This window comes from Chamaea fasciata, unplaced genomic scaffold, assembly GCF_029207755.1.
Source record: "Chamaea fasciata isolate MVZ Bird 193981 ecotype frontalis unplaced genomic scaffold, bChaFas1.0.hap1 SCAF_1, whole genome shotgun sequence".
In the NCBI taxonomy this organism is placed as follows: Eukaryota; Metazoa; Chordata; class Aves; order Passeriformes; family Sylviidae; genus Chamaea; species Chamaea fasciata.
In genome coordinates this window covers 108,477,332-108,502,606 of record NW_027094086.1, presented here as the reverse complement: position 1 = coordinate 108,502,606, position 25,275 = coordinate 108,477,332, and the positions used below count along the sequence as shown (strand labels likewise).

Sequence of the window (25,275 nt, the reverse complement as noted above, 5' to 3'; positions counted from 1 at the left end):
CACCTTACACTAAAAACAATTACCAGATAATTAATTTAAAAGTGATACAACAAAGTGTAGCTGAACTGAATACTTTTGAGTTGCTGTTATGGATTCTGGGGTTTGTAATCTAAGCAATTTTCAAATTTCAGGTTTCTGGAAAACACATTTGGGAAATCAATGTCTACAACCAGATCAAAACCAACTTAAATAGTTAATAAATTATGAACTTAAAAAAGCATGGATGATTCTAGGTTCTGCTTATGCTCTTGCTACTCTAAAGCTTTCAGCACTTCATAGAAATAATTTAATATTTTTAAATGAATAAATGTCACTCTTTCGTACTATTTTTAAAAGTAACATGTTCTACTGCTTTAGTTTCTTCTTAGCCTAAATGCATAAACACCCCATCTCACTTCTTTTGCTGCAAATATGTATTTCTCCATGCCCTCTTCCTCAGGAAATGAAGGTCTGCTTTCCAGTAATTTTTGACAACATTCCTCCTCATGCTCGCTCTTTTCTACATGAGATTAAAACAATTGTTTTCAAAGACTTTTGTCCTGGTTAATTTCTTGTTACAGTTTCTAATCTTCTCTTTGCATAAAGAAGATGCAAAACAGGCAGAACCCTCCAGCTGAGCTCTCTTCTGCATATTTCTTCCCACTTCAGTATCCCTTGGGTAGTTATTAATGGATTACCTACTAGCTTGTTTGGTATCTTTTCATATATTGGCATTTGACTGGGTAGTGTGTTTTTCCCTTTCTGGACATATTAAACCTCTCTACCACATGGCTCTCAAGACAGCCACTCAAGTTTTAATGGCTATTTCAGCTTGCTTCTATTTCCTTAAAGGAATTTTTATTATGCTTGTTAATCTAGGTACCTTTGAGTATTTCATCAGTTCCCTTTCTTCTAGGCACATCTCTGTCCATAAATAATGCTCTAAATGTAGTAAACTAACTCTTCACTGTGGAGACTGAAGTGAGGGTGGGAAAATGGCTTCCTCCTTCTCCCATTTTTTTTTTTCTTTTTATCTCCACATACAGAGAAAGAAATAATTTGCAGGACAATCATGTGCATGTGAGGATAAGAGTACACTTAGTTATTTTCAGATGCACACTTACATCTTTCCTCTGCTGACAAATGAGCAAGGGGTTGATCACAGAGAAAATGGAGTGAGAAGTCTAAACAATGGGAGCTGACTGTATGGAGACAGCACAACTCCTCAAGGAATGCCTACCTCCCTCTGCACATAACAACACAGAGAGCACAAGGCATTGTGTGGGGTGGTCACCCACTGTCCTCTGCATCCTGCACTCACACAGCCAGGCAATACATAAGGTCACTTCCCATGAAGAGTTACATACATACTTAGCCGTCAGTGTTGCTTTGATAGGTGGAATTATGCCAGCGTCTCATAAACAAGCAATTCAGCCTCAGTCAAACTAACTTCAACTCCAGCTAAGTTCAACATGAACCACAGGTAGACAGCTTTGAAAATCTCATTCCTATTAACATGATGACCTAAAAGCATCTCATCTGTCAAGCTCTATTCCCTACCAGGCTTTTGGGTTTCATATGTTTATGGCTAGAGATATATCTTACTCTAGGAAAGAAAAATCTAGCTTGGCTGATAAAGAAGAAGCACTTACTCAATTTCAGCACAAACCTCACATTAGAACTAACAATAAATTCAGAGAATGAACCTAGAGCTGTGAGAAGGGCCAAGGGCGTGGGGAGTGTGGTGGCCAACAAAGAACACACCAAAATACACAGAAAATACGCAGAGACAATGAACCAGACAAATCTCAGAGCCTGGTATCTGCAGGAGCCTTTAAAACACAATGCAAACAGCTTATCAGTACAGTCCTCACAAAGAACATAAAACACAGTTTCTGCCTGTCTGCATTCTGGTTCAAACCATCCCTGATCTTCACGGTTTTACAGATTTACTCGTGAGCTCGCCTCCCATGGTTAAAAGACTCCCAGGTCCCCACAGGAGCTGCTGGCAGTACAAACTGCCACCTGCCGGCAGAACTGCCTTAGTACCCGAACCCTCAAATCCCACAGGACATTTTACCAGCCAGTTTCCCATTTTCAGCCCACTGCTGTAAGTGGAAAAAACAATCACTCATAAATCCAGCCCTGCCACGAACCATGCTAGGGTCAGGGCTCTGCTCAAGAAGGGGCATGCCAGAACACACAAGTCCTCACAAGAAAGACCACAAGAAAACCACCCAGAGACATTATCACTCCCAGAGCACAGCGCCCCTGAGTTGCAGTCCTGATGGAAGCCAACACATTGCAAACAGCACAAAGCGGCTGTGCTAACCAGAAGTGCCTCCTCTGAGCAAAGGGAAACAACAGCTGAACTGGTGTGTGCAGCAAAACAACTCCACTCTGAGTGTGCTTAGGGAAGCGCTGGGCTGCTTGGCAACCTTCAAAACACAAGCTTTGGTCATCAGGCTGTATCACATGCTCACCCAGAACATCTTCCAGGAAACTCCACTGCATCAAACCCCAGCAGCTGGTGCTCAGCCCACAGCCAGAGAGGGGCAGTCTAAATACCCTCTCCTTCTTAAACACAAACAAAGCAAACAAACAAAAGAAAAAAACAAAACAAAACAAAAAAAAAACCCCAAAAGCAAACAGAAACGCCTCAGTAGCACTCTCATACAAATCTTCCATTTCGTGCAAAAGAACTAAAACATCATAACTTGTCACTAGCTCTTGAGGCAGCTGAGGAAAGAGAAATAGATACAAGCACAGTAACAAAAAGAAGAAAAGAGAAACAAGGAAACTCTCCGAAGAAAGCCAGAAGAATAAAGAAATTTACTACATTACTTCATGGCACATACTCCTCTCTTTGGTTTTCAGTCCTGTCCTATCTCCCACACACATATTACACTCACCTTTGACACTTAAGTCTCTCAGAGTTTTTTCTAAGTTCCTCTGTTCAAAATCTTTGAGAACGGACAGTCAGTAAATAACAATTCCAAAAAATAAAAAGCACACTATACCTGCAAAGGGTCACTTCCACTGCTGGCTCCGTACTAGTTAAGTAGAAGTGAGGTTCTCTGCAGAAAAGGGCTACAGCATGGAGACTAAAGTCCAGCCACATGTAACACAAGAAATCGAAGTTCATCAAGTTGAGGCTATTCCATGCCAAACAACCAGAACATTTTGACTGCTGATTTTGCTCCATGTGACACTGAAATTAGTCACCTAATCTAGATCAACAAGCAGCCAGGAGGCCATGACTCCATGAGGATTCTCCTTTTTCAGAAGACCCACATATTCCAGATATTCCACATATTCAGAAGCCTAACCAGATTCCAATGACAGAAGCAAGAAGGATAATCTTTCTCTAAATGTTGTTAAAGTAGATATTTCCTGGCTGCTTGGAACAGCACAACAGTCTCATCTTCCCCAGGTTTTCTGTCCATTTAGACAGTGATTGAATGAACTTGTCATTATCACTACAAACAGATCCACATAAAAATGAAAAGCAGAGGGAAGAAAGTTTTACCACATAATTAGGCTGCTACCTATGCTACTGAAGAGGAAAACATGGCCTGTAGTCATCCTTATTTAAGTTCTATAGGCTCACATAGACACAGTCATTAAGTACTGACTGAGGTCTATAATTACATTATTTAACAAGTACATGCATATGTACAGAGCAATAGGCAAAACCCCAGAATTTACCATATTCCTGTTCAATGTCAGTTCTAGGATGCCCAGAATGTGGCTAACTGTACTGAAGTCTTTCAAATTCTACTGCTGAACTCAGGACATGTGTTTCAATGTAAAGCAAGTGGTTAGCTTCTCAGGCAAAGAAAAAAAAAAAAAAAAAAAAGAAGCCAAATTCACTGACTTGTCCAAAGGGAAAGATAGCTTTAGCATCCTCATACATCTGAAGTCTCACTGCTGGCTGCAAAGCCAAGGATTTGGAAGAAAATCCTTTCAACATGAAAGCTGTCTCATACCTCTAAAACTCAGACTCTTCAAACAGTCATGGCAGCTTCTCTAACTCAACTGGTATGGCATGATATGATTTGAAATTGCAAGTCCTGCCACGCCTTTAACCAAAATCATTTAAGCAGTGGTTCTTCTGCCTCTGAACACAGAAAAAACTGCACAAAATCCCAGCTTCCACGGGAAAACAAAAGACTCCACGCCAATCTCTTTTTGGCTTGGCCAAACACACCTGCTGAAGACTAGGATAAAGTTGAGAATGTCACAGCTAACAAAGATGAAACCCCTGGAAAGTACAGTTTCAATGTGAGGAATGCCATTATTTACCAGGTTGAAGCCTCCCTGCTTTGGTTCCATCCTACATACGTATTCTTGCTAGGTATAAAACCTGAGACAGATTTGGTCCATTAAACTATTGGGACCCTACAGTACACTATGCCATAAATTTAAATGAATTTTGCTTTAAATGAAAGAATGGAAATGTTTCTCCCTGTAGATAAATGCACCCATGGTGATGATTTTGACATTAAACAGAAAATAAAAGGAAACTTTGCCACTATGGCTATTCTTTTAGAGTAAGAACAAAAGCTATTCATGTACCAAAGGCATGCTGGCAATGCACTGTTCAGCAGCAGTAAGAATAAACACATTCATTAACCATTAGGATCTTCCAGCTGCCAAGAGAGACTGCAAATGTCTCAAAAACCCATTGATAAGTCACTGAGTACGAAAACCCTGAAAAGCAATTGTCCTGCCTTTCCTTGTTGTTCAGCCCAGCTACAAAATGTGCCAGCCACTAAACAATGGCTGTCAACAAAGCTTTCACAGAATCACAAGCAAAACATGAGAATTAAATCTTATGTAGCCTGCTCTTTACAGATGCTTACTTTAAGTGAAAAATATGTTGCTTCATGATGGACACACACATACATTGAGGGAGAAAGGTAAAGCTAAACATAATGTGTTATAGAACTAAATTATGAAAGGAAAGTTATTTTCACATATTTAAATGCACCAGTAATCAAATGGAGCTATTCAGTCTTCTTGGACTATTCACTGCACCACAACGGGAAAACAAAAAATGCAAACCAAAAAGAAATCCCCCCAAAAATCTACTAGGCACTGGCCCTTCAGTACTTTCTCCAAAGAACAAACTCAGAACACTGATAAACACTTACTGCTTTCATGCACCCCTACCTTGAATAAAGTACATATTTAGGAATGATAAGTGCCCCCAAAACAAGGGAAATCTAAGAAGAATGCTTTTAAAAATATCACACTGTAACTGTGCTCCAACTGTAATTGTAATTCCAACAGTTGCTTTCATAGTGACTTCGGAATTGACAGTTTACACTAAAAAACATGAATCATATTAGGAAGCAATAAGTAATAGGGCTACACAGGGAGCACAGCAAAATTCTGCTTAAGGGAAAACCAACCAACCAAATGTCATCAAACCACAAAAAAGATAATCCTTGATAAAATAAAAACATGTGCCCAAGATACAGATTAAGAGGTAGTGTAACAACCTGACACAGGAGAGGAATCAGAAAAAAGCACCAGGTTACTTGAAAAGGGTAAGAGCTGGAAAGCAACTGCGGGGAGGATGGGAGGGGGGGAGAATCTGCATGAAGTTGACTGAGAATGCACCAAAAGCCAGACAGAAAATTTAAAATAGAGGCAATGATGTAGCAGGCACAGAGAATAAGATCATTTTGTCGGAATATGCTAGACAGAAATACAGTCAGACACACAAAATTGTTCCAGTCCTGCCGAAGGAGCTACCTCACGTTAACAGCACTAGCATTTTCGGAATGCTTTAGAGAAAGGAAGATTGTTCAGAATTTAGCAATCGCTGCTTACAGGAGTATAGGGAAACAGGGAAAAGAGACCAAAACTAGGTCGAGCTTACAGGATGAGACTGGTGACAATAACTTACAATAAAGTAAATGGGTTGAGGAAAGGACCAACATTCTCATAGCTTTATTTAAAGGAGAGACTAAGAGAGCTGGGAGAAGAGTAGGCAGGGGTATAGAAGCTATGAAGGTTTTTCAAGATCATGAAGATAACTTCATAAGGGGAAAAAAAGAACTGATATTCACCAAAATCCTGGATAACTAGGACAAATACTGATAGAAACCGCAAGACTGATGTCACTGTACATAGGAGTAGTAACCATGAACTTCCAGGGTAAGATCCAGCAGATCCAGGTAAGAAAAAGCTATGGACATGTTCCAACATTAAATACTTCTGCATGATGGGGGTACTTGTGCTGAGAGTAGACTGCTGAGTGTAGCTGAGTACACGATCCCCATATCCAGTATCTGTGGTTTCTGGAGTCAGAAATAGTCCTGACCCAGCTGGTCCAACACAGTAGAGAATTTCTTATGCTCTTTGCTTGAGTTCCAGCTCCACTAAGCAATATTATACATCTCTATTCTCATACTGACATAACTGAGAAAAGCATGGCAGTCCCACCTCAAACCGGGAGCAGAAAAAGAAGCAAATGCTGGAGCAACTTATGTTCCACTAAAAGAGAAAGGTAACCACAAAAGAACTCCGAGAGATTCTAACAATAGGACACAATACAAAACTGTTAATCATTTAAAGCTTAGAAGTCAAACAGCAGGCCTGTAACAGGCACCAAAACCAACCAGAGCATCCTGCTGAACAGTCTCAGAATAGGAAGCACATGCTTTCTGGTGGTAACTCACACACCGAGAACAGGACAGCCACAGGTACAGCATTCTCCCCATCATCTGCATAACAACAGTAAAGCAATCCCACAACAACCCATAATATCTAAATCCCTATGGAATTAATTTTGAGTAGTCATGCTTTATCACACTTGAAACAGATGGAACAGAAATTCAGCCTTTCAACACGAAAACATGCATCTTGGGGGACACACACACAATGGAATGGAAATTCTGTGGGCCCTAAGCATCTTTTATCTTTAAAAATAAAGTTATTACATAAAGAAATGGTCAGAATGACCCCAGTACATCTGTAGGATCAGTCAGTTATCCAAGTCGGCTGATGCTGCCATGAAAAATGGTAATTTGGTGGAAGAAAACAGAATCTCTGTTTCATATGGGAACATACTTAAAGCCTGAATAAGGATAGAGCCAGGATGAAAACCTAGAGAAAACTTTCTGCACCCAAACACTGCTAGGAGATTGTGTGAAAGAGGCTTGACAGCAAGAGAAAGTTGTTTTCTCTAGATGTTAGGACTCCTTCCACTGCAGTCACTGCAGTAACGTGCAAGTTACACAATCAGCAAGGAAGGTCAAACAATACCAACTCTTCTCACTGACACCTTCCTGCTGAGAAAAAAAGACATTTCGTTGTTTCACCCATCCAGTAAGGTAACTTTGTTTTTAGAAGTCAAAAAAAAAAAAAAATCTACTTGTGTTAACTGCAAATAAAGTAAGACACAGAACAGGTTATTACCACAGAGCATTTCCCAATAATTCAACAGCCCTCAGGAAACTGTCCTGAACAGCCAGAAAACACACTCCTACGTGCATTTAGTAAGAGTAACTAGTACAATGAACAAATGAATCATGCAAACTAATGAAGGAGCTGGGCAATTTAAATTGCAGTCCATTCATGCCCTCCCTTTTCAGAGAGGGATGAAGGAAACCTACAAGGCATATTAAGCAGTTAGCGCTTACAAAGTACACCATACCAAAATCAGTGCAAATAGTGAGTATTCAGACATGCAAAGGCAGACAAAGTTAACTTAATGAAGATGTCTAAGAAAACTATATTAAGCATATTTGAAGAGAAAAAAAAAGAAAAAAAAAACAACCAAAAAGCCTCACAAAAATATTCTGGTACTCAGACAGCTATCACGAAAGTAATATCCAGTGATATTTCAGACTTCCATCCCCACGGTACTCCCCATTTTCAGGACAGGATTTGTCTGACAGCAGCTAACAGCTAAGAAAAAGGCAATCAGACTAAGAGGCTTTTGTAATTCATAAAATTGGGACTACTGGGCAATTCAGTGATGCTCTGCTTTTTCATGTCAAGATTCCTGCTCTACATAAAATGGGATGGGGGGGTGGGGGTAGTGTTAGAGAAGAAATCCCCCAACTCCAGTTGCTGTTTTCATCAACATCTCACCGAAAGTATTCAAGTCTGCACTGCAATTACAGAAAAGACAGACCTTGAAAAGCATTTCCATTCCCTTTCTAGCAGAAGGAACACTAGGTGGTGCTACATCTGTACTCCTATCTCTGCACTCTGGGAGGAATGAGAGCAGCAAGAAAAGTTAAAGGGAAAGAAAAACAACTAGGACACGATAGGTGCCTCCCACATGTAGCAGCACCATGCCACTTCCATACAGTGCTGCCCCACTGTCCACCAACCTCAGGGCTTGAGTCTCCTGCCTATTTACCTGCAGGAGCTCCACAATCAACAGCAGTAGAAAACTTGAAGTCAGACTACACTGGTCTTTTCCCCTAAATCTTGCTAACAAAACCTAGAATAAAATATAACAAAACAAAAAAAAAAAAAAAATTGCAACTGCTACTGAGTGAATTTTCCGGTTTAGTGTTTGGAAAGTATGTCCTCCACCAGCACTTTTTTCATAATAACTCTTAAAACATTCACAAACAATTTTTTTAAATAGATGAACTATCCTATTTCATTTGCTCTTCTGTGCTGAAGTCAGCTCTGATTAAAATGCATTTACCTGCATAAAGCTTCACCTTCAGCACCTATGAGATTAGGATGGTGCTTTAGTACCAAATTCAGTGGGAAAGGTGCTTTTAGGGTGCTGTCCCTCTCTCAGACATCAGCTCCAGGAAATTTTTCATCACACTGTTTTTGTCACCTGGGCCCAGTCCTACAGTGCTTATTGCCTCTGTTATGCCAACAGAATTGCTTTTAGGCCACACAACAGGACCTATCAGAGGTGTGACCTAACTAAAAAGTAACTCTCATCTCCTGTCTGACACAAAAGCATAGCAAGGATTCTATCCAGACCAGTTGCCTAAAATACCTCTAAGTTGCACTCCCACAGAAATCTGTTCAAGCACAATTCTGAGATGGTTTGGGGACAAGAGATGTTTAAGCCAATCCTATATCCAAGAACACACGCTCAGCACAATCAGAATATGCAATGTTCTCAGCTACATTCAATCTGCTCTCAGGTCGCAGGCAGGAAAGATGATGCTGCTGATAGAGAATGCCCAAGTGCCTCTCTACTGCCAGCAAACAAAACAGGAAACAAAAACAATAACAAAAAGAAAAGGAAGGAGCATTAAAAATTCTTTGAGCATCAGTGGTCTTGAAAAGTTAAATAGCAAAATATGCACACCATACAATTTGCTATTAGCTACACCAGAGATAGCTCCAATTGCCATTAGCTTGCTGCATTCCAGAAAGCATCACCACACCACACTCTGCCTCAGTTTCCCATTCTTTTCTTAACTGTGCTCAAGCCTTTATTTGCAAAAAATTTTGCAGATAACTTGTACAATAGGCTGTAGGTGTTAATTTAAGACTATAAAAAAATACAGATTACCCTGATTGCTGAATTTCAATTCTAGGATGAGTCAAGGCCTGGCATCAGAAGAAAAAGTATAGTACATGCAGACTTGATATGAGCAACTTTTTTCCCACTCATCAATTTAAAAATACAAATAGTGCTAACTTGTCAAATAGAAATAAACAAAGTTCTCATGTTAAAGTCTCTGACAATCCTGACAATTCAATCAAGTATTTATCTTTCAGATTGTTTCAAGGGTATGCACTGCATACATGCAGAGAATACTGATAAAGATTTTACAGAGGAAATATGAGACCAATTCCTTACTTCCAGCCTGTGCCCTCTGACACCTTTAAAATGCACAACAAAAAGCTGAAACTCAAAAATCCACGAACACCCAAAAAAAAAAAGCCAAAAAAAAACCCAACCAAAAAAAAAAAAACAACCCACACCCAACTAACCAAACAATCAACAAAACCACTGCTATTTCTACTGCAAGTCACAAACAGTACAAATCTGACACTGCAGAACAGCAAATCCATTTAAAAAAGCAATTTAGGACCAATCCGTAAACAATACTTGGCTGACAGCTAAGCAAGAAGAAACAGATTCAGAAACTGCATCAGCCTCGATGGACTGTGAAGTAGCAAGAACATGCACTGGCCTCCATTTAATAAAAACTTTTTAAATATTAAGAAGTGAGTTTGTCTTGCCTTTCAAGAAACCATAATCAAGAAGGCATCTTGATTCACCAAAGAAATTGGTTGTCCTGGCTTGTAGTCAGAAACAGAAAAACAAAGTTAAATTCCTATTAACAGAGGAGGGAGGAGAGTGGCTGAAGGGGAGACAGGCCACAGCCCACAGAACAGACTGCAAGATCCTTCTACAAGGGGCCTGGAAAAAAGTTATATTACTCAGAATGCATTTATGTGATGTGTAGTTTCTGGTCTACCTAACAAGCAAATACCTACATGGAAGTCAAAAGGATGGCCATTTTTGAACTAACCAGTTAAGGAGCTCTATGAAAACAAGGAAGGAAGGATGGCAAGTAAGTTTGTTTAAACAAGACATCTATTTTATGTAGACACAGACCTGACAAAGTGATTCCAGTGTTAATCCTGCTGCTTGCCTTCCCAAGGAAATCAGGGTGGACTTGAGAGCACCTCTGCCCTTCTTCCCATTTTTTTTTTTTTTCAGAATATCAGCCCTTAGTAACTACACCACGGTTGGGCGGAGTTAAGCTAAGGCATGCTACTAAAGCAGCTGCTGACAGTCACCATTAACTAGTTCTCTGATTTAAAGACAATTCTAGAAAGGACCGAAAGTAACTCAGGATAAAAGTACCTGGCTGCCAAGTAGAACGGCCTTAGTCTTATGGCTGTTTTTCTCAGACAACTCATTTCTCCCTTCCAAAAACTCAGCTGACTCCTCAAACATTCCCAAAAGGGCTTGGAACTCACAAGGTCCCATTAGGCTAAAAGAAACCTCACAGCTCAGCCAACAAACCATGCATTTGGAATGGAAGTCCCCTGTCATTTCATGGCCATAAACATGACTAAACAGAGTTACAGTGATTATTCAAACACAAAAAAAATGGGTTAGCTGACCACAGCAGTAAGAATCTAATTCTATTTAAAATACCATACTTCAACACATATTCCATTTATTTGTACGAATCCATAATAAGGTATTCAACCTTTCATAAAAGCGTGCAGAAGAAGCCATTCCATATACATTAATTTTTACTGTTCCAGAACAAATGTGAAAATGAAATTACACTGGAAAGCAAAAATATGTACAGTAAAAATGTTAGATCCTATTTCTCCCATCCCTTTTCTCCCACAAAACAAGTCTCATATGAAGACAGAAATCTAAATTACGCTGAAAATTAGGACAAGCATTCCATAAACTTTAAGGCGCAGTGTTCCCTTCTCCTCATCCCTGACTTTGGTTATCATTCAAACAAATTTTCAAATGGTTCAATTTACCTAGTACATAAATAGAGTAACCTGGTTTCACAGCTGTCATTGGTCTGGCCTATTTGCAAGGACCTTAAACATTACAAAGTGCTTTCATTGAAAATCCTGGTGCCTGTGAAATCACTTCTTAAACAAGAAAAAGTGCAGAACAGCGACAGCACTATCCACGAAGCAGGTACCCTACCACAAGCTTAAGAACAGAAGCTTAACTCTACACCTCTCCATGCCCAACAAGGTAAAGGATTTGACTGCTTACCAGTAATGGTGCAGGCATCTCTGTACTCTCTGTAGTCTGGCACATCATCTTCCACGCCCTCGCTTACATAGTGCTCCTCGTGAATGCCTGTGTCGCGGGCTAGGACTGCATGGTTCGACAGCTCCGAGGGAGGCACAGCGGCGGCCAAAGTGCAGTCGTGCAAAGCTGTGGCGTCCAGCTTGGCAGGTTTCACAGGCTTGTACAATGTGCCATCAGGGGGACCAGCACTGGAGACTGGGGCTGGCTGGCACAGATGAAACTCCTTCTCTTCACTAGAGTTGGCTTCAATTCTGCAGAACACAAAAGAAACAAATATTCAATTCAAGCCATTCCAAAAAGTGTGTATCAGGAGAGATGATTTCTCTTCACGTGTGGAACAGCTGCCTGTCTCTGCACTTTGCCCAGTTGTGTGCACTCTGCACCTCGCACAGTTGCAAAGTGCCAGTCCTTGCACTGTGCTTTTTACCAACAGCTGACTAAATATCCACATTTTTGCCTATCCCAACTTGCAGTAAGCACAGTCCATTCACCTTGGCTCATTCACCAACTTTCCCTCCTGTCAGCCAGACCAAAGTTATGTGTGACCCAGCATCTGTATAAGCCAGGTCATACTGATAGGCTGCACATCCCTGGTTGATTTACTGGCACTTTATTAACACCTTAATTTGAAATCAACTGATAGCAAACAAAACAGCAATGATTAGAAGTTTGTACTATAACTGTACTAGACTTTCCTCTGTACAGCCCAGCCCCTCACTGACAGACTGGCAGCTGGCACCTCTGATCCCTTTACAGGGAAGACAGAAAACAAAACTCAGTGTGCCCTGGGTTAAAGGATTGACCATATTGCTGCTCCCTCAAGGCTGGATACTGATGTTCCCAGCAAGATGGAATGGGCCAGAGAAGGAATGAAGACGACCACAATTTGCCCAAAACTTAACCAAACCTTAGGGAGCTAAAGCCACTGCAAAAACTGGTGGTATGCTACTGTTTTTGGTTATCAGCTGTGTAAGCAAATGTTCCCTACTGCTAGAAAAGGAAAAATATTATCATGGGATTGCAGAAAAACAGACTTGGGAAAGCACTTGAAAACTTTATATATGTAATAATGCATAAGCAGCAGCTGAAGAACAAGCTGCACAGGAACACCCAGACAACATGGGAAAAACAGGAAGACAGACAGCAAGAAAACACAATTGCACCGATTTGCAAGCAGCAGGTGTGGATGCAAGTCCATATGCAAGTGCAGCAACAGAACATGCTATGTTCAGTGCTTCACTGAGAACCAGAACGACAGGTTTTTTTGAGAATTCCATGTGAAAAAGGCTGTCTCTAACCCCTGGAACATGTTCAGATAATCATAATTTGCTGTTGAAGTTACACTCATTATTTTGGCATCCTGTCTTCTGGCATTTCTAGTCAGTAACATTATTGCTCCACAAAAACATGACAGTATTTCTAGAAACTCACTGCAAGACTCAAATATCAGTCTCTAAACTGTCAAGACAAAAATCAGGGGTTTAGACTTTCTGGGAGTAAGCTCCAGAAAAGTCTTGCAACAAAGCTGGAACACTGCACCAGCATCATTTTTCTCTACCTATTTTTTCCCTTCACCACAGGCAAAAGAAGAAAAAAGCAAAATTCTCTCCCTCTTCCAGAGGGTCTCAGCAAGGATACATTTGCACTGAAATCAGAACATCATAACTAGAAAACAGATGGACAATATTAACTCTTGGAAAAAATACCCTTATACACAAAATAACATTTCATTAAGTTTTCCTCAATTACATACGTTTGTATTCCTGCACGGTATCGTTTAACCTGCAAGTATGTCTCACATTCAAAGACTCAAAAACTGCATTTTGTAAGGACCGTAACAGCTAAAGGAACTTCCTAAATCAAATGATAAATTTATGCTATACCCTAATAAAAATTATACTCTACTATGGCAGCTGCAGGAAGAGAAAGTTCCACTCGAGTGCTTTAACAGAAACTGTTAGGGTTCCCCTGAAGAGCATTCATTATTCCTGCACTGTCACAGTACATTCTGAAAAAAACAATGGGGTTATTTGTACCAATTACTTTTAAAGTGGTCCCCTTTCAAGGAGCTCTTTAGAAATAACAAGAGGGAGATTACTGATATTAGAAATTATTTGCCCAAATGAAGTTGGAATCAAAACGCAAATCTTAATTTTTCCCTCTGCACTGAAGACAGAAACAGTTTGAGCTATAAACAAGAAAATGGACTGGAAATACAGAGAGTGACTGATTAGACAGGCTCAATTTTGTCCTAGCTGCTACCACACATCTGTGAATTACATTTGTTTTGGGAAACTGTTAGATAAGTGTTTTATTATGAACAAGGCCATGACTAGGATTAAATAACTAAAAGCATCAACAGCACTTTTCAGCTTTTCTTGCCCTCCTCCCCAGGCCCTGCCTTAGCAACCTCAGGAAGCCAGTAAGAAAACAGCACTCCTGAATGAAATAACACTGATAACTAAGGGGTGATTTGTGTGCAGCCTTCAAATGAGTTCTGGGAATTTAAGATCTTGTAACTTTTCTGAACAAATGACATCCAACATCTGACATACCTGACCACCATTTCTGACTCTCTCCCACACGGTTCTCACCAAAAGTACTTTTGGCCAGAACATGACATTCCAATTTGCATTAGAAGTTTGTGTTGAATGAGTTTCACCTCTTAACATTCACTCCACTGAGGCACCATGGAAGCAGTTCTCCCCACTCCTGTAAGCCCCACATCAACCTTTGGCTCTGTTAAGAGTAAACAGAGGTACACATCCAGAAACAAAGGTCATCTATGCTCTTCCATCACACAAACTGTTTCACTGTTGGCACTTAAAGAAACTAGAAGAAAATAAGCTTGAAAGCACAAAGAAGGAACAAAAGCTAAAGCTCCCAAAACTCACAACAGTCAGTCTGCCTGGTCTACTACAGAAATACATGAAGCATCTACATGAAAAAGTTCAGGTTTGAGGAAGAGAATTTGCCTTGATCTTAAAAGTTTGTATCATTGAGGAAAGAAAGCCAAACTAAATGTGTGTGTCTGCTTCCTTTCAGACTTATTAAATACCCTCAGTTTCCATAAACACAGAGGAGAAATGTTGTTCACTCTTCTAAAATCTACAGAGGCACTGTTTGCATGGCCTCTCTTGCAAGGCAAATATTACCACCTAATCCAGGCAGTGCACACTTGTCCTTTAAACTTCTAAGTCTTCCTACTGCAGAACATAAAAACAACCAAGCACTATTTACCAGACTGTCAAAACAGCCACAAAGATAAATGGACATGGTAGCTACTGTTCCCAGGAAATACACAACATTAATATTATTCTTCAGTCAATGTCACCACGAAATACAACATCCATATGGTAAAAATTGTTATTGACCTCCTTGGTATTTACTCCTCCTGACATACAAATGAGGATATAAATCACTGTTGTAGTTTTGTACTTAATCTGACATCCAAACAAGTGCAGAGTTTGTAAATCAGATTATAACTTTTCTTAATGAAAATTCAACCCATTTCATTCTTTCTACTGCGTATGTCAACAGCAGATTGCATTTAGGATTTAAATCCAACTTCTCTCCTACCTAATATGACATAATTCAGCTTTTGCCTCAGTATGGTAAAAGCTGCATTTTACTATTGGCTGTATTGTACTGCTTCTCCCAGTCTAAATACAATGACAGTTTGAGGCCAATAGATAGATGTGGGACTAAAGAAATATTTACTTTGGAATGTTTGAACTAAATTCTTAGTGTAAAACTGTTTGCTGAAAGAGCAAAATTTCCTAAAGTCTTTCATCTACCTATTTTTTACAGAGGTCATTCTAGTCTGAAAAAAAACGTTTTTGTCAGTTGTTTGTTGAAAGGCAATCATTCCAACCTTGCACTTTGTTAGAGTGATCACATAAACACAAAGACTTGCTCCTGCACACCATCTCTATAGAATGCTCAGATTTTGGTCTAACCAAATAAGTGCCTAAAACAGAGTACTAGCATGATCATTTTATCAAGACCTTAAATTCTATATAGAGCCAACACCTCTGCAATCCAACAGTACATCCACATAATAGACTGGACCATGACTGCAATGTAATCAAGACTTGAGGAAGAAGTACATTGGGTACGGACTGTAGTGTACCTGTGGCAGCCCAGATTACAAAAGGCAAGTCAAGAACTGAGCTGTGATTAGTCAGCACTGTGTTCCACTTACCAAAAAAAAAAAAAAAATCCAGCTTTGCCAGCTATCTAGGCAAAGCAGTTCAACGCTAACAGACATTTACATTAGACAACAGCCAAAATTTGATGGTTTTGAGATATAGGGAAAGAAGATCTCCACAACAGTTCGCCATTTCTGGAATCTGGACAGAGAAGAAATTAGTTCATTTTTTCTTTGCAGTTTGTTTTGTGGGGAAAGGGTTGAGTTTCATCCATTACAAATTTCATATACAAGCAAATGAAACAAACCACTTGCTTTTTCACTGTCATTTGAAATGGAGTTTTTCTGCATTCAGCGCTAAATGCAACTTAACTCTCAATCTAAATACACAAATGACTTTAAGCAATCCTTCTTCCTCCATCAAAAGCAGATGATGATACAGAGATATTCAGCCATGTGCTTACCTAGAGTCCAACAATGCTGAGTAAGTTGTCCAAAACTTTGAAACATCATTCTTAGCCACCATCTTGGATCGTGGCAAAAGCAATTTACTGTAGTCACAAAACATCTGGAACTCCTAACGTGCTAGCCACATGCTGCATCCCCTGGTGATTGTTAAGCTTTGAACCATTTTTAATTATCCAGCTCAGATTTTGTGATTCAAACACTACTTTTATTCAACAGTCTAAAATGGCAACTGGGACATTGTGAAGGCCTGCAAATTTAAAGAAATACTTCCTTAACAGAGGGAAAAAATATCTTTCCAGAACATCTGACTAAAATCTTCCAGGTCATCCTTTTGCTATGCATACTCTCATACGTAATTCAACTGTGCTGTCTGATTTAGAGCAGAAGCAAAACCATTTACTTGAGCTAGCTGGTTTTGCATTACAGCTCTGATGCATATGAACAATCAATCCCCTTTTGTGTAAGGATTTGAAAACTCTACTGCAAGATGCACTTCAAATGCTACTTGCTGTATCACAGGGACATGAAACTTCAGGTAGCCCCATGGGCTACATCACTGACAAGCCATCTGGCATGCACCTGTTAAATTTTCTCCTTCAAGAAGCTTCAAACTGCACAGGTAAGCGGGGACATTCAGCCCAAGGTGACAAGCTAAATCTAACCTAAAGTAACCCCCTCAAATAAGTAATGAAGATTATGAAGCTTCAGTGTTTTGATCTAGTCACCCATCCCTACTGACCAAAGTATTTGCTAGTTTAGACAGAACCCCAAGATATCAAGCGATCGAGAGAGCTTTCTACTCTTCATATCTGCCTGGAGCTTCAGAGCCCTGATCCTGTGCTCTCATTTACTAATTCTCAATTACTAACTGCTGTTTAAACACATCTGAGGGGTTTAGAATATGCAAATTCCTCCCTTTCATGTACTTGAAAGAGTCCCACCAGAAATATCCTTCCTTGTTTTCTGTATCACGTTATAAATCTACTAAACGTCTCTGTTTTAAACTAAGTCCGGTAAATTTTACTATGCTGTTTAAAAAGAATCCTCAAGGTTTTTATCTACCCCCCCAAAAAAGATACTTCAGATGCAAAATGCTCCATGTAAACACTGAAGCAAATCAAAGCTATGTATGTCTTTATATGTCTGTCTCATCTGTAAAAAGATTAATATGCTTACCCACCCTTCTTTGGGAAAATAATCAACTGAAACAACTTAAAATTGCTTTAAGTATAAAAGTTCTTATTTCTTTCGTAATGCATATTTTGAATCTACAGAAGTTTGGGTTTTTTTTTTAATTTAAAAACAATTTCTTCACTAAGTGGGTGGTTCAAAATCCAGTCAAAATGCCTTCTTCCATTTAAATACACTTTGTCAAACCTTGAAGGAACAACCATTTGCAGAAAGTCTGGCTTTCACACACACACACGTACATAAATATTAACTGTTTAACTTTTAGATAAAAGCTGAATATGATCCCAAATAATTTACTGAGTTGTTTTGTGTGCTTTAGTATGTTCTCTCTTATAAACCATGGAGTTCAGTTTCTGCTCAGAAGCTGCCTTTTAAACATGCAGAATGCTGACTGCTTAGTTAAAACCCCTAATTCAAGGGACATAAAGAGTCTAAGCATTATAGAAGAGTGATAGAATGTGAGAAGCTCTTTACCTTGAATCATTTTACATAATTCTGTATTTCTCATGTTACAAGAGTTCCAAAAATTTTACAGTAAAAACTAAAGGGACAAACATCTTGGACAACTCCAGACTACACCCTTATCCAAAATTTTAAAGCTATTCCAGGCCATTTTAATCAAACTTCTTGCCGAACCTTTCTAGCTTTATAGTACATTCAGATCATATACCACACTTTTTGCTGGGTTTGGATTTTTTTTCCTCCATTGTGGGGTCAGGAATGCTTTGACCTAGCCAAATGCAATCTTTCAGGAAAGTATCAACACCCAGTGTTAATGCCACACGCTATGAAGGATCTTCTCAAGGTACATGCCTCCCTAAGAAAGGCTCTTCTGCCTTTGAAACTATAAAAAATGGTTTTCAAGCTAAAGATCTGAAGGGTTTCTAAAATGACACTAATAAAGCCTCATAACAAACAAGTATTAAACTGATGAAGGCATCCAAAATCAGAACAATACCTGGTTAACTGCCAGTGGCATGGTAATGTCATTTAGAATAAAAAAGTCACCCCTAGAGAAAAAAAGCCACAATAGCAGCAGCAATAACCAAAAAGCTGCTTTAACCATAATATAACCATAGACAGCTTGAAATCTCACTCTCAAGTTCCTCAAAGCCGCTGCTGTGACCTTGTTTAGCTTTATTTGACCATTAAGTCATCAATCAAGACAGCCATGTTTTCTCAAAAAACAATGAAATCAAAACATCACAAATAAAAATCTTCTTAAAAGAAAACCACGCCACTGCTCTCCACAAACCAAAGTTTCTCACCACTAGGATTTGGCCTTCAGAAGGAGCCCATCAGTCTCCTCTCCCCGCAGGGCAAGGGGGAGTGGAAGCCTACTGTAGGACAAGCCTAGGGTTTGACCTTCGCAGCTGTGAGGGCACAAGTGTGCTCTCACCCAGCTTTATGTAACACTGCCCCGCTCTGCTCTCGAGTTCCTTCAGGCAAATATTGCAGGGATCTATAAATAGTTCTTCCCTGTGTAAGGCTCACATTACACCGGGAGTTTTCTGCAGCTCCCTCTCCTTTTATTAAATATAGGCCAAAAACCATGCCCTCCCCACCATCACCCTCTCTCAGTGAAAAAATAAAACTGCAAAAACGTAAATGGTGCGTTTCCTTTCACCTCGTGCTCCTGGCTGGGAGATCTTCAGCGCGTACCTGCCTTGGAAAGGGAAAGCTGTTCAACCACCACCGCTAGTGCAGAGTGTACCAGAACTGCATGTGCAGGCAAACAAGGAATTCATGAAGAAAGAAACCAAAGCTCAGAGGTATGGCAATGCAAAGTATAAACACTGCAAACATGTAATTTCTTTTCACACCCATGCACGTGCAAGGGGCTCACTGAGGTAGATCACCATGAGACGGGTCCCAAAGGCATGGACCAGTACTTGCTGAAGATAAGAATAAGATCTCATGACTTAAAAAAAGCAAAACAAAACAAAAAACCCCACCAAATCATTTTGGATTAGGCTGCTATTATATTTAGTATGCATGGACTCCAGCCTCAAACACAGTGAACACAGAAGCTAGAGTACAAGAGCATCAGTTTTGATACATGAACACCATGTCTACCAGCATTTCACCTTGCACCACCAAAAAAAGGCAGGTATCAAAGATTTGTCAGAGTTCAGGTATGGGGAGAATGACTACATCAACAGCAAACCAGGTCCTCAAATAATATGGGTGGGAACAGTGATAACAGAAATATGAAAAATTCTCTTTATTTATACACCGCAAGAGAATGGAACTCCCCACTTCTTCTCCACAAACCTCAAAGGCTTTCAAATGAGGGGTTTGGGTACAGTTTTTCTGCTAGTTGGGGAGAGTTGCTGATGACACAAACCCTCTGAACTGCAGCAGCTTAGGTAACACCACTGTCTCTGCTATTGAGTGCTGTGCTTGCTTCGTACCCACAGGAAGGAGCAGTGAGAGCATTTGCCCAGCAGCAGAGCAGAGAGTCACAAATGCCCTACACACACATGGACTAGCTACTTGTACAGTGGAAACAAAAACAAACCCCCCAAGAACTCACTGAAAAATGGCTGGCCCTAAGACAGCAGGCAGTAGGTAAAGATATTCAAATTAAAATCTGTTCCCATTCCAAGCTAAACCCCTGATGAGCAAGCCCAGCCATACTTTGCTCCTCAGGGCAACACTAAAGAGCGGGGAAGACAGCCAAAAGACCATGCTAGTATGTTGGTTTCCCACCACCACTACACTACTGTTTAATCAAAAATACAATAGACCTAATTGCCAGCAAGTTAAGGCCAAGAGTTTTAGTCAAGTAACTCTAAACAAAGAATAGACTGGCTCAGACCAAATATTTATCATGGTTTAAAACCTGGGGGAGAGGAGGGAATTTTAATCTTGTTTTGCATTACTATTGTTCTTCTGTTACAGGAGGAATTTCTCATTTCTCACACTCTGCAATGAGTTCTGACAGTCTACATGGAGTTGGTACACTTTAAATTTTAAAAAATACTGATTTACAGGATTGGAAAAAAGTGTCATTATTTCAAATTTTAATAGCTGACCTTCTGAAAATATTTGCACAAAATATAACACAAGACTGCTGCTTTTCTTTACTGTTTCCTATTGCACACAGTCAGTGAGAGCAGGGATAAGAGGAACAAAATTCTTTGCAAACTGCCCTAAAAAAAAAAGAAACTCCAACAAAACTAGCACAAAACTCAAAAAACTCAAAGCCCACACACCATAACTCCTGTGTCTTGATCCACTTATTCTCAGACTGAGTTTATTGCTTTGGACTAAGTTGAGTAATAATATTAAAAGATGATTAAAAAATAAGACCAACAAACAAATCAAAACCCCATCTGTTGAGTAAGAACATCTTCCCCCCCCCCGAAATTAAGAAATTTAAATATCCTGTTGCTGCTAGAAGCAATTTCAGAGACAGCTACTGGGAAGCTTACCTCCAAGAACAGTCAGACCACCAATTCCTGCCCTGAGTAAGATGCTAAGTCGATCTGCTTTGGCTCACTAGCAACACTGGCCCGCACTCCCTGGCAGCGAGCCTCCCCACGTGCTCGAGCACCTGGCACAATCCAGTGAGAGCCTCCATCATTCTTCAAGGTTGCCTTACAATCACAGTGCACAGAGTTTCTCAAAGCCCATCCCGCAATTTCTTAACTGGCTGTTAATATCCCTGGGCCACATATCCGTTTTCTTTTGCCACCTCTGACTAGATGTGTATGGGAGCAATGCTTTCATCCATACACTGTTATGTTTGAGAGGACGCGAGTGAACTGCACACAGCTCTGTCAGGAGCTCTATAATTCCAGCCCCTCTCTAAAGCTTTGGGCTGGGGGAATGCAGATCACAGCCCTTTTCAGCCCAAAGAAAGCCACATCTCCAACACTTGCTGATATCTGAACCTTACAAGGCACTTTAGGTTCCAGTGTTGAGGAGTGACATAAGAAGACCACAAATTCCTCAACAACCAACAGTTCGGGGCCTTATTCCAAAGCCTTGGTCACATGGCCTTCCCAGCAACTGAGACATGTGCCCCTGACTAATGAGGGTGCATCTCAACACACACCATTCCAACGCAGAGCTGTTTCCCTCCAGCTCCCCTAGGGGCTAATGGCTATAGCAAAACAAAGCCATTTCACAGCCCTTCTCAAAGGGCTACAATGTCGTTTAAAAACCGGCACAATTATTCTGTCAAGTCATTTTTCTGCTTCTGATGCTTGTGTGTAAATATCAAGAACAAAATAGGAAAATAAGAATTTGTTGTTTAAAGGTTGCTCTGTATAATCAGTATATTACCATATACATGTGTCTGTGTTCTTGGGAACCTAGAAAAGTTTATCTTAACAACAGGCTGTGGAATTTTAGGAAACTGAGCCAATTATCCCTGGCTTAGTGCCATTAAAGTCAAAGTCACACAAGCAAAGATTTTAAAACAGCGTTTTTTAGAATTCAAGGGGCATTAACATGAAGATGGCAAGAGTGAAGCTGTGATACAGTCTTGACACTTACAAAAAAACCCACCAACCCCAAACAAAACAAAAAAAAAGTTTCCTTACAGGGGAGAAATACACAAGAGCTTAAGCTAGGAAGTATAAATACAAATTAAATACAATACAAGTTCAGTTTTTGCTTCATTTGCAGACTATCTTACTTAGATACAGACTGAAGTTGAAATCCTGCATTGTGGCTTTCCCCAAAGAACCACAAAAACAGAAGTTTGGATTCACTCAGTGCAGATGGATCAAATGGTTCCAGACCATTTGGAAACTGATTTTGGAAAATAGTTGTGATAATCATTAGACAAGGCACTTTCTGAAGCTGTCCTTAGATAAATTCCTGTGTGCATGTACATGTTCTCCAAAATGCACAACAGGCAGTCCTGGACACTGAAACTCACTTAGCAGATTGATGGCATGGGCAGTAAGAAAGCACTTGACCAAACTGCCCCCTGACAGCTCCTACTCAATTGGAAGTCTCTACTGAGACCAAAAACCACTGTAAGTGGACTAGACAAGCTGACCTGCTCTACTATCAGCCAATTCAGCTCCCCACTTGTCAGCGTGCCTTATGACTTATTCCTAACTTAGCACCCAGTCAGAAAGCATTCAGAGCCTACCAGCAGCTTCAAGCAAGCAACCCAGCCAGCTTCCCATGAGGAAAACAGCTCTCAGACAAAACTTTTTCCTATATGTTAAGGATTTTGTTTTTCTTGTGCAAGACTGAAATTTCTCTGAAACTGGAACCTTTCACTACAGCATCAAAAGCAACCCTTTCTTGGACAATAAAAAGGAATTGAACCAATTCAGTAAAATATTACAGAGATACGCTAAATGTAAAAGTGCAGAGAATATGTAGCTTTACAAGGTTGGAAAACTCAGCATTTGAAGCACTTCTTTATTCAGTTGAAAAATATATTAAAAAAGTCATTTATGTTGCCCATCCACAATCTAAAAGAAAGCCTCTCTCAAAACAAGTATATTATGATGCTTAGAAATGTCTTCCTTCAAAATGCTTTTTCATGACTTAACTTGGCAGAGCAATGGTCCTATAAGCCTCAGAGCCACAATTAGAATTCATTTCCCTTGACTCATACATACTCTAGCACAAGGAAAGTTATCATTCCCAATACTCAGTTTCTCAAAATAACTATAATAAGACTGGAACATCTTCTGGATTTTAAGTACCCATGGTTATATTTGAAGAAGATGATACATTTTGAGATCATAGGAAAGTATCACTAAAGCCAAAGTAACAGTCTGTCTATTTGGAAGACTCACATTTTTTATTGGTGCACGAAGAAGTGAGCTTCTGTCAAGAGAGTTGTGGAAAATTCAGATTTCAAGAGCAACAGGTAAAATGGAAAGCAAGGCCTACAGATACAATCCTTAATATAAATGCAGGAAAGGAACAGATCTCTCCACCTGCTCTTAAATTCCCTGTGTAGGATGCTCATTTGATATATAAACTCTTATTTGAGCTAAAAAAGTTAAAAAGAAGCCAAGATTTGACAACTGAAGCCAGTAACATTAAAAAGTGCTTCAAGACAGAGCACCCTCAATTCCATTATTTAAGCCTACATTAATTTTCAATTCTCTTCCAATATATTCTTACAGCAGACCTCAAAGCTTTATCATATCTCTTTTACTGTCAAGAGAGAATATGAAGCTCTCCTTGCTACTGAAGAAGGTCTGGAGAGCAATTCCTTGCAACTTAATGTGGCAGAAGGAAAAAATTAACTTGTGTAGAAAGGACTGCATATCACATAATTAAAAGAAAGAAATTTTAGAAAAATACTTTTATATTCTATGTAAGCACTGACTTCCCTGAAACTAAGTCAATCTACTTAATTTGTTTTACAGTTCATATAGAAAAGCTTCTGATTTAAATTTAGTCATGCTTTAAGCATAAGCAAGGTGAAATATTCTAGTGTATCTGCCTGCGGGTTTGGGCTTGAATATAATTTTCAGTAAGAAATGCTGAAGTAACATTAAAAAGTATGCCCAACAACAGCAATGATCTCTGAGCTATCACTTGCCCCATGCAAATAAGTTTCAGCTTTGTTTAACGAATTCTTGGTCATCCCTTTGGTCAGAAGAACATAGCAGTCCAGACAGTACATGCAGCAGTTCAAACAAAACACAAGACTATTCTAAAGAGCAAAGTGCAGTATTTCCTCTGCAGGATACATGGAATATAATATTGTAGCTTTTCCTAGTGCACAGTAGAGATGTGGCTACACTAGACTACCCCTACATCCCTTGCTGTTCCAGATCCAGTTGTGGTTTTCAGAAATACGCTGCTTATTCACCTGTACCAAATGCACGGTTCAGCAAGGCCCTCAATTTCCACCAAGAACTATTTTCTGCTCTTCTCAGTGAAACATTCTGCTGTCACTTTAAAACCTTCTCTCTACAATATTACATTTCTCTTTAGTGCACTTGAATATCTCTGTAAGGTCCCATGACTCAGTTTTCACACACCTGTCCCTCACCATGGAAACAGAGAAGGAAGAAAAAATAGAATGTATATACCTCATTTACATTACTGAATAAAAACACCTTATTGATATTCATCATTAGGCTGGAATCTCCATGGCCACAACAGGAAGCACAGATAAGTTTCCCATGACTCAAGCGTAGCAGCAATTCCCTTGTAAACTTCCATCATCACCAACACCAGCAACTGACAGGTCAAGGCCAAAATAAGCCACTGTCCTGCATTTTAGAAAGGCAGCCAGCTTTCAAGGAGCAGTCAGTCTAGCACAGCCCCTCTGGGGTGAACGTGTTGGCAGCGACAAGCTGCACCAGAGCCTTCCTTGACATGTCCCTCTTCTAAAAGATTTCTGTGGTAGGTTTGCAGTTCCACCACTTGTGCCCTTTCTTCAAAGCTGGTGTTCAGTGCAGACTCCACGGCAGCTGCCTGCACAGCCCCAGCCCAAAGTGTCTCTGTGCAATCCGAGAAAGGCATGCTGCCATCTTCTCAGCAGGGCGAGACACTGCTGAAATGTTCTTCCCCAGCCTCGCTCTATACACTGACTGCAGGAGAAACATGAAGGTTTATTAATAAGCGTGAGGAAAAGGTCAGCAGCTTGACTGGGATCCACAACTTTCTAGGCTAAGATCACTTGCACAGTATGCCAGACAGGTCAGGGAAGAGACCGGTTCTGCCAGAACAGACCATGAAACTCCAAGCAAACACCATAGCATACACCCACACCGTCTCCCACAGAATCCCCCTG

At 40.0% G+C, this 25,275-nt stretch overlaps 1 protein-coding gene across 1 annotated transcript in view; it reads right to left on the bottom strand.

Annotated features, from left to right (window-relative positions):
- The window catches only part of TRAK1 (trafficking kinesin protein 1), a 102,301-nt gene that overhangs the window by 68,914 nt on the left and 8,112 nt on the right, over positions 1-25,275 (bottom strand). Inside the window, exon 2 of the mRNA XM_066192980.1 lies at positions 11,693-11,982. Within this exon, the coding sequence (XP_066049077.1) occupies positions 11,693-11,982 (290 nt within the window). The remainder of the gene's footprint in view (positions 1-11,692; positions 11,983-25,275) is intronic.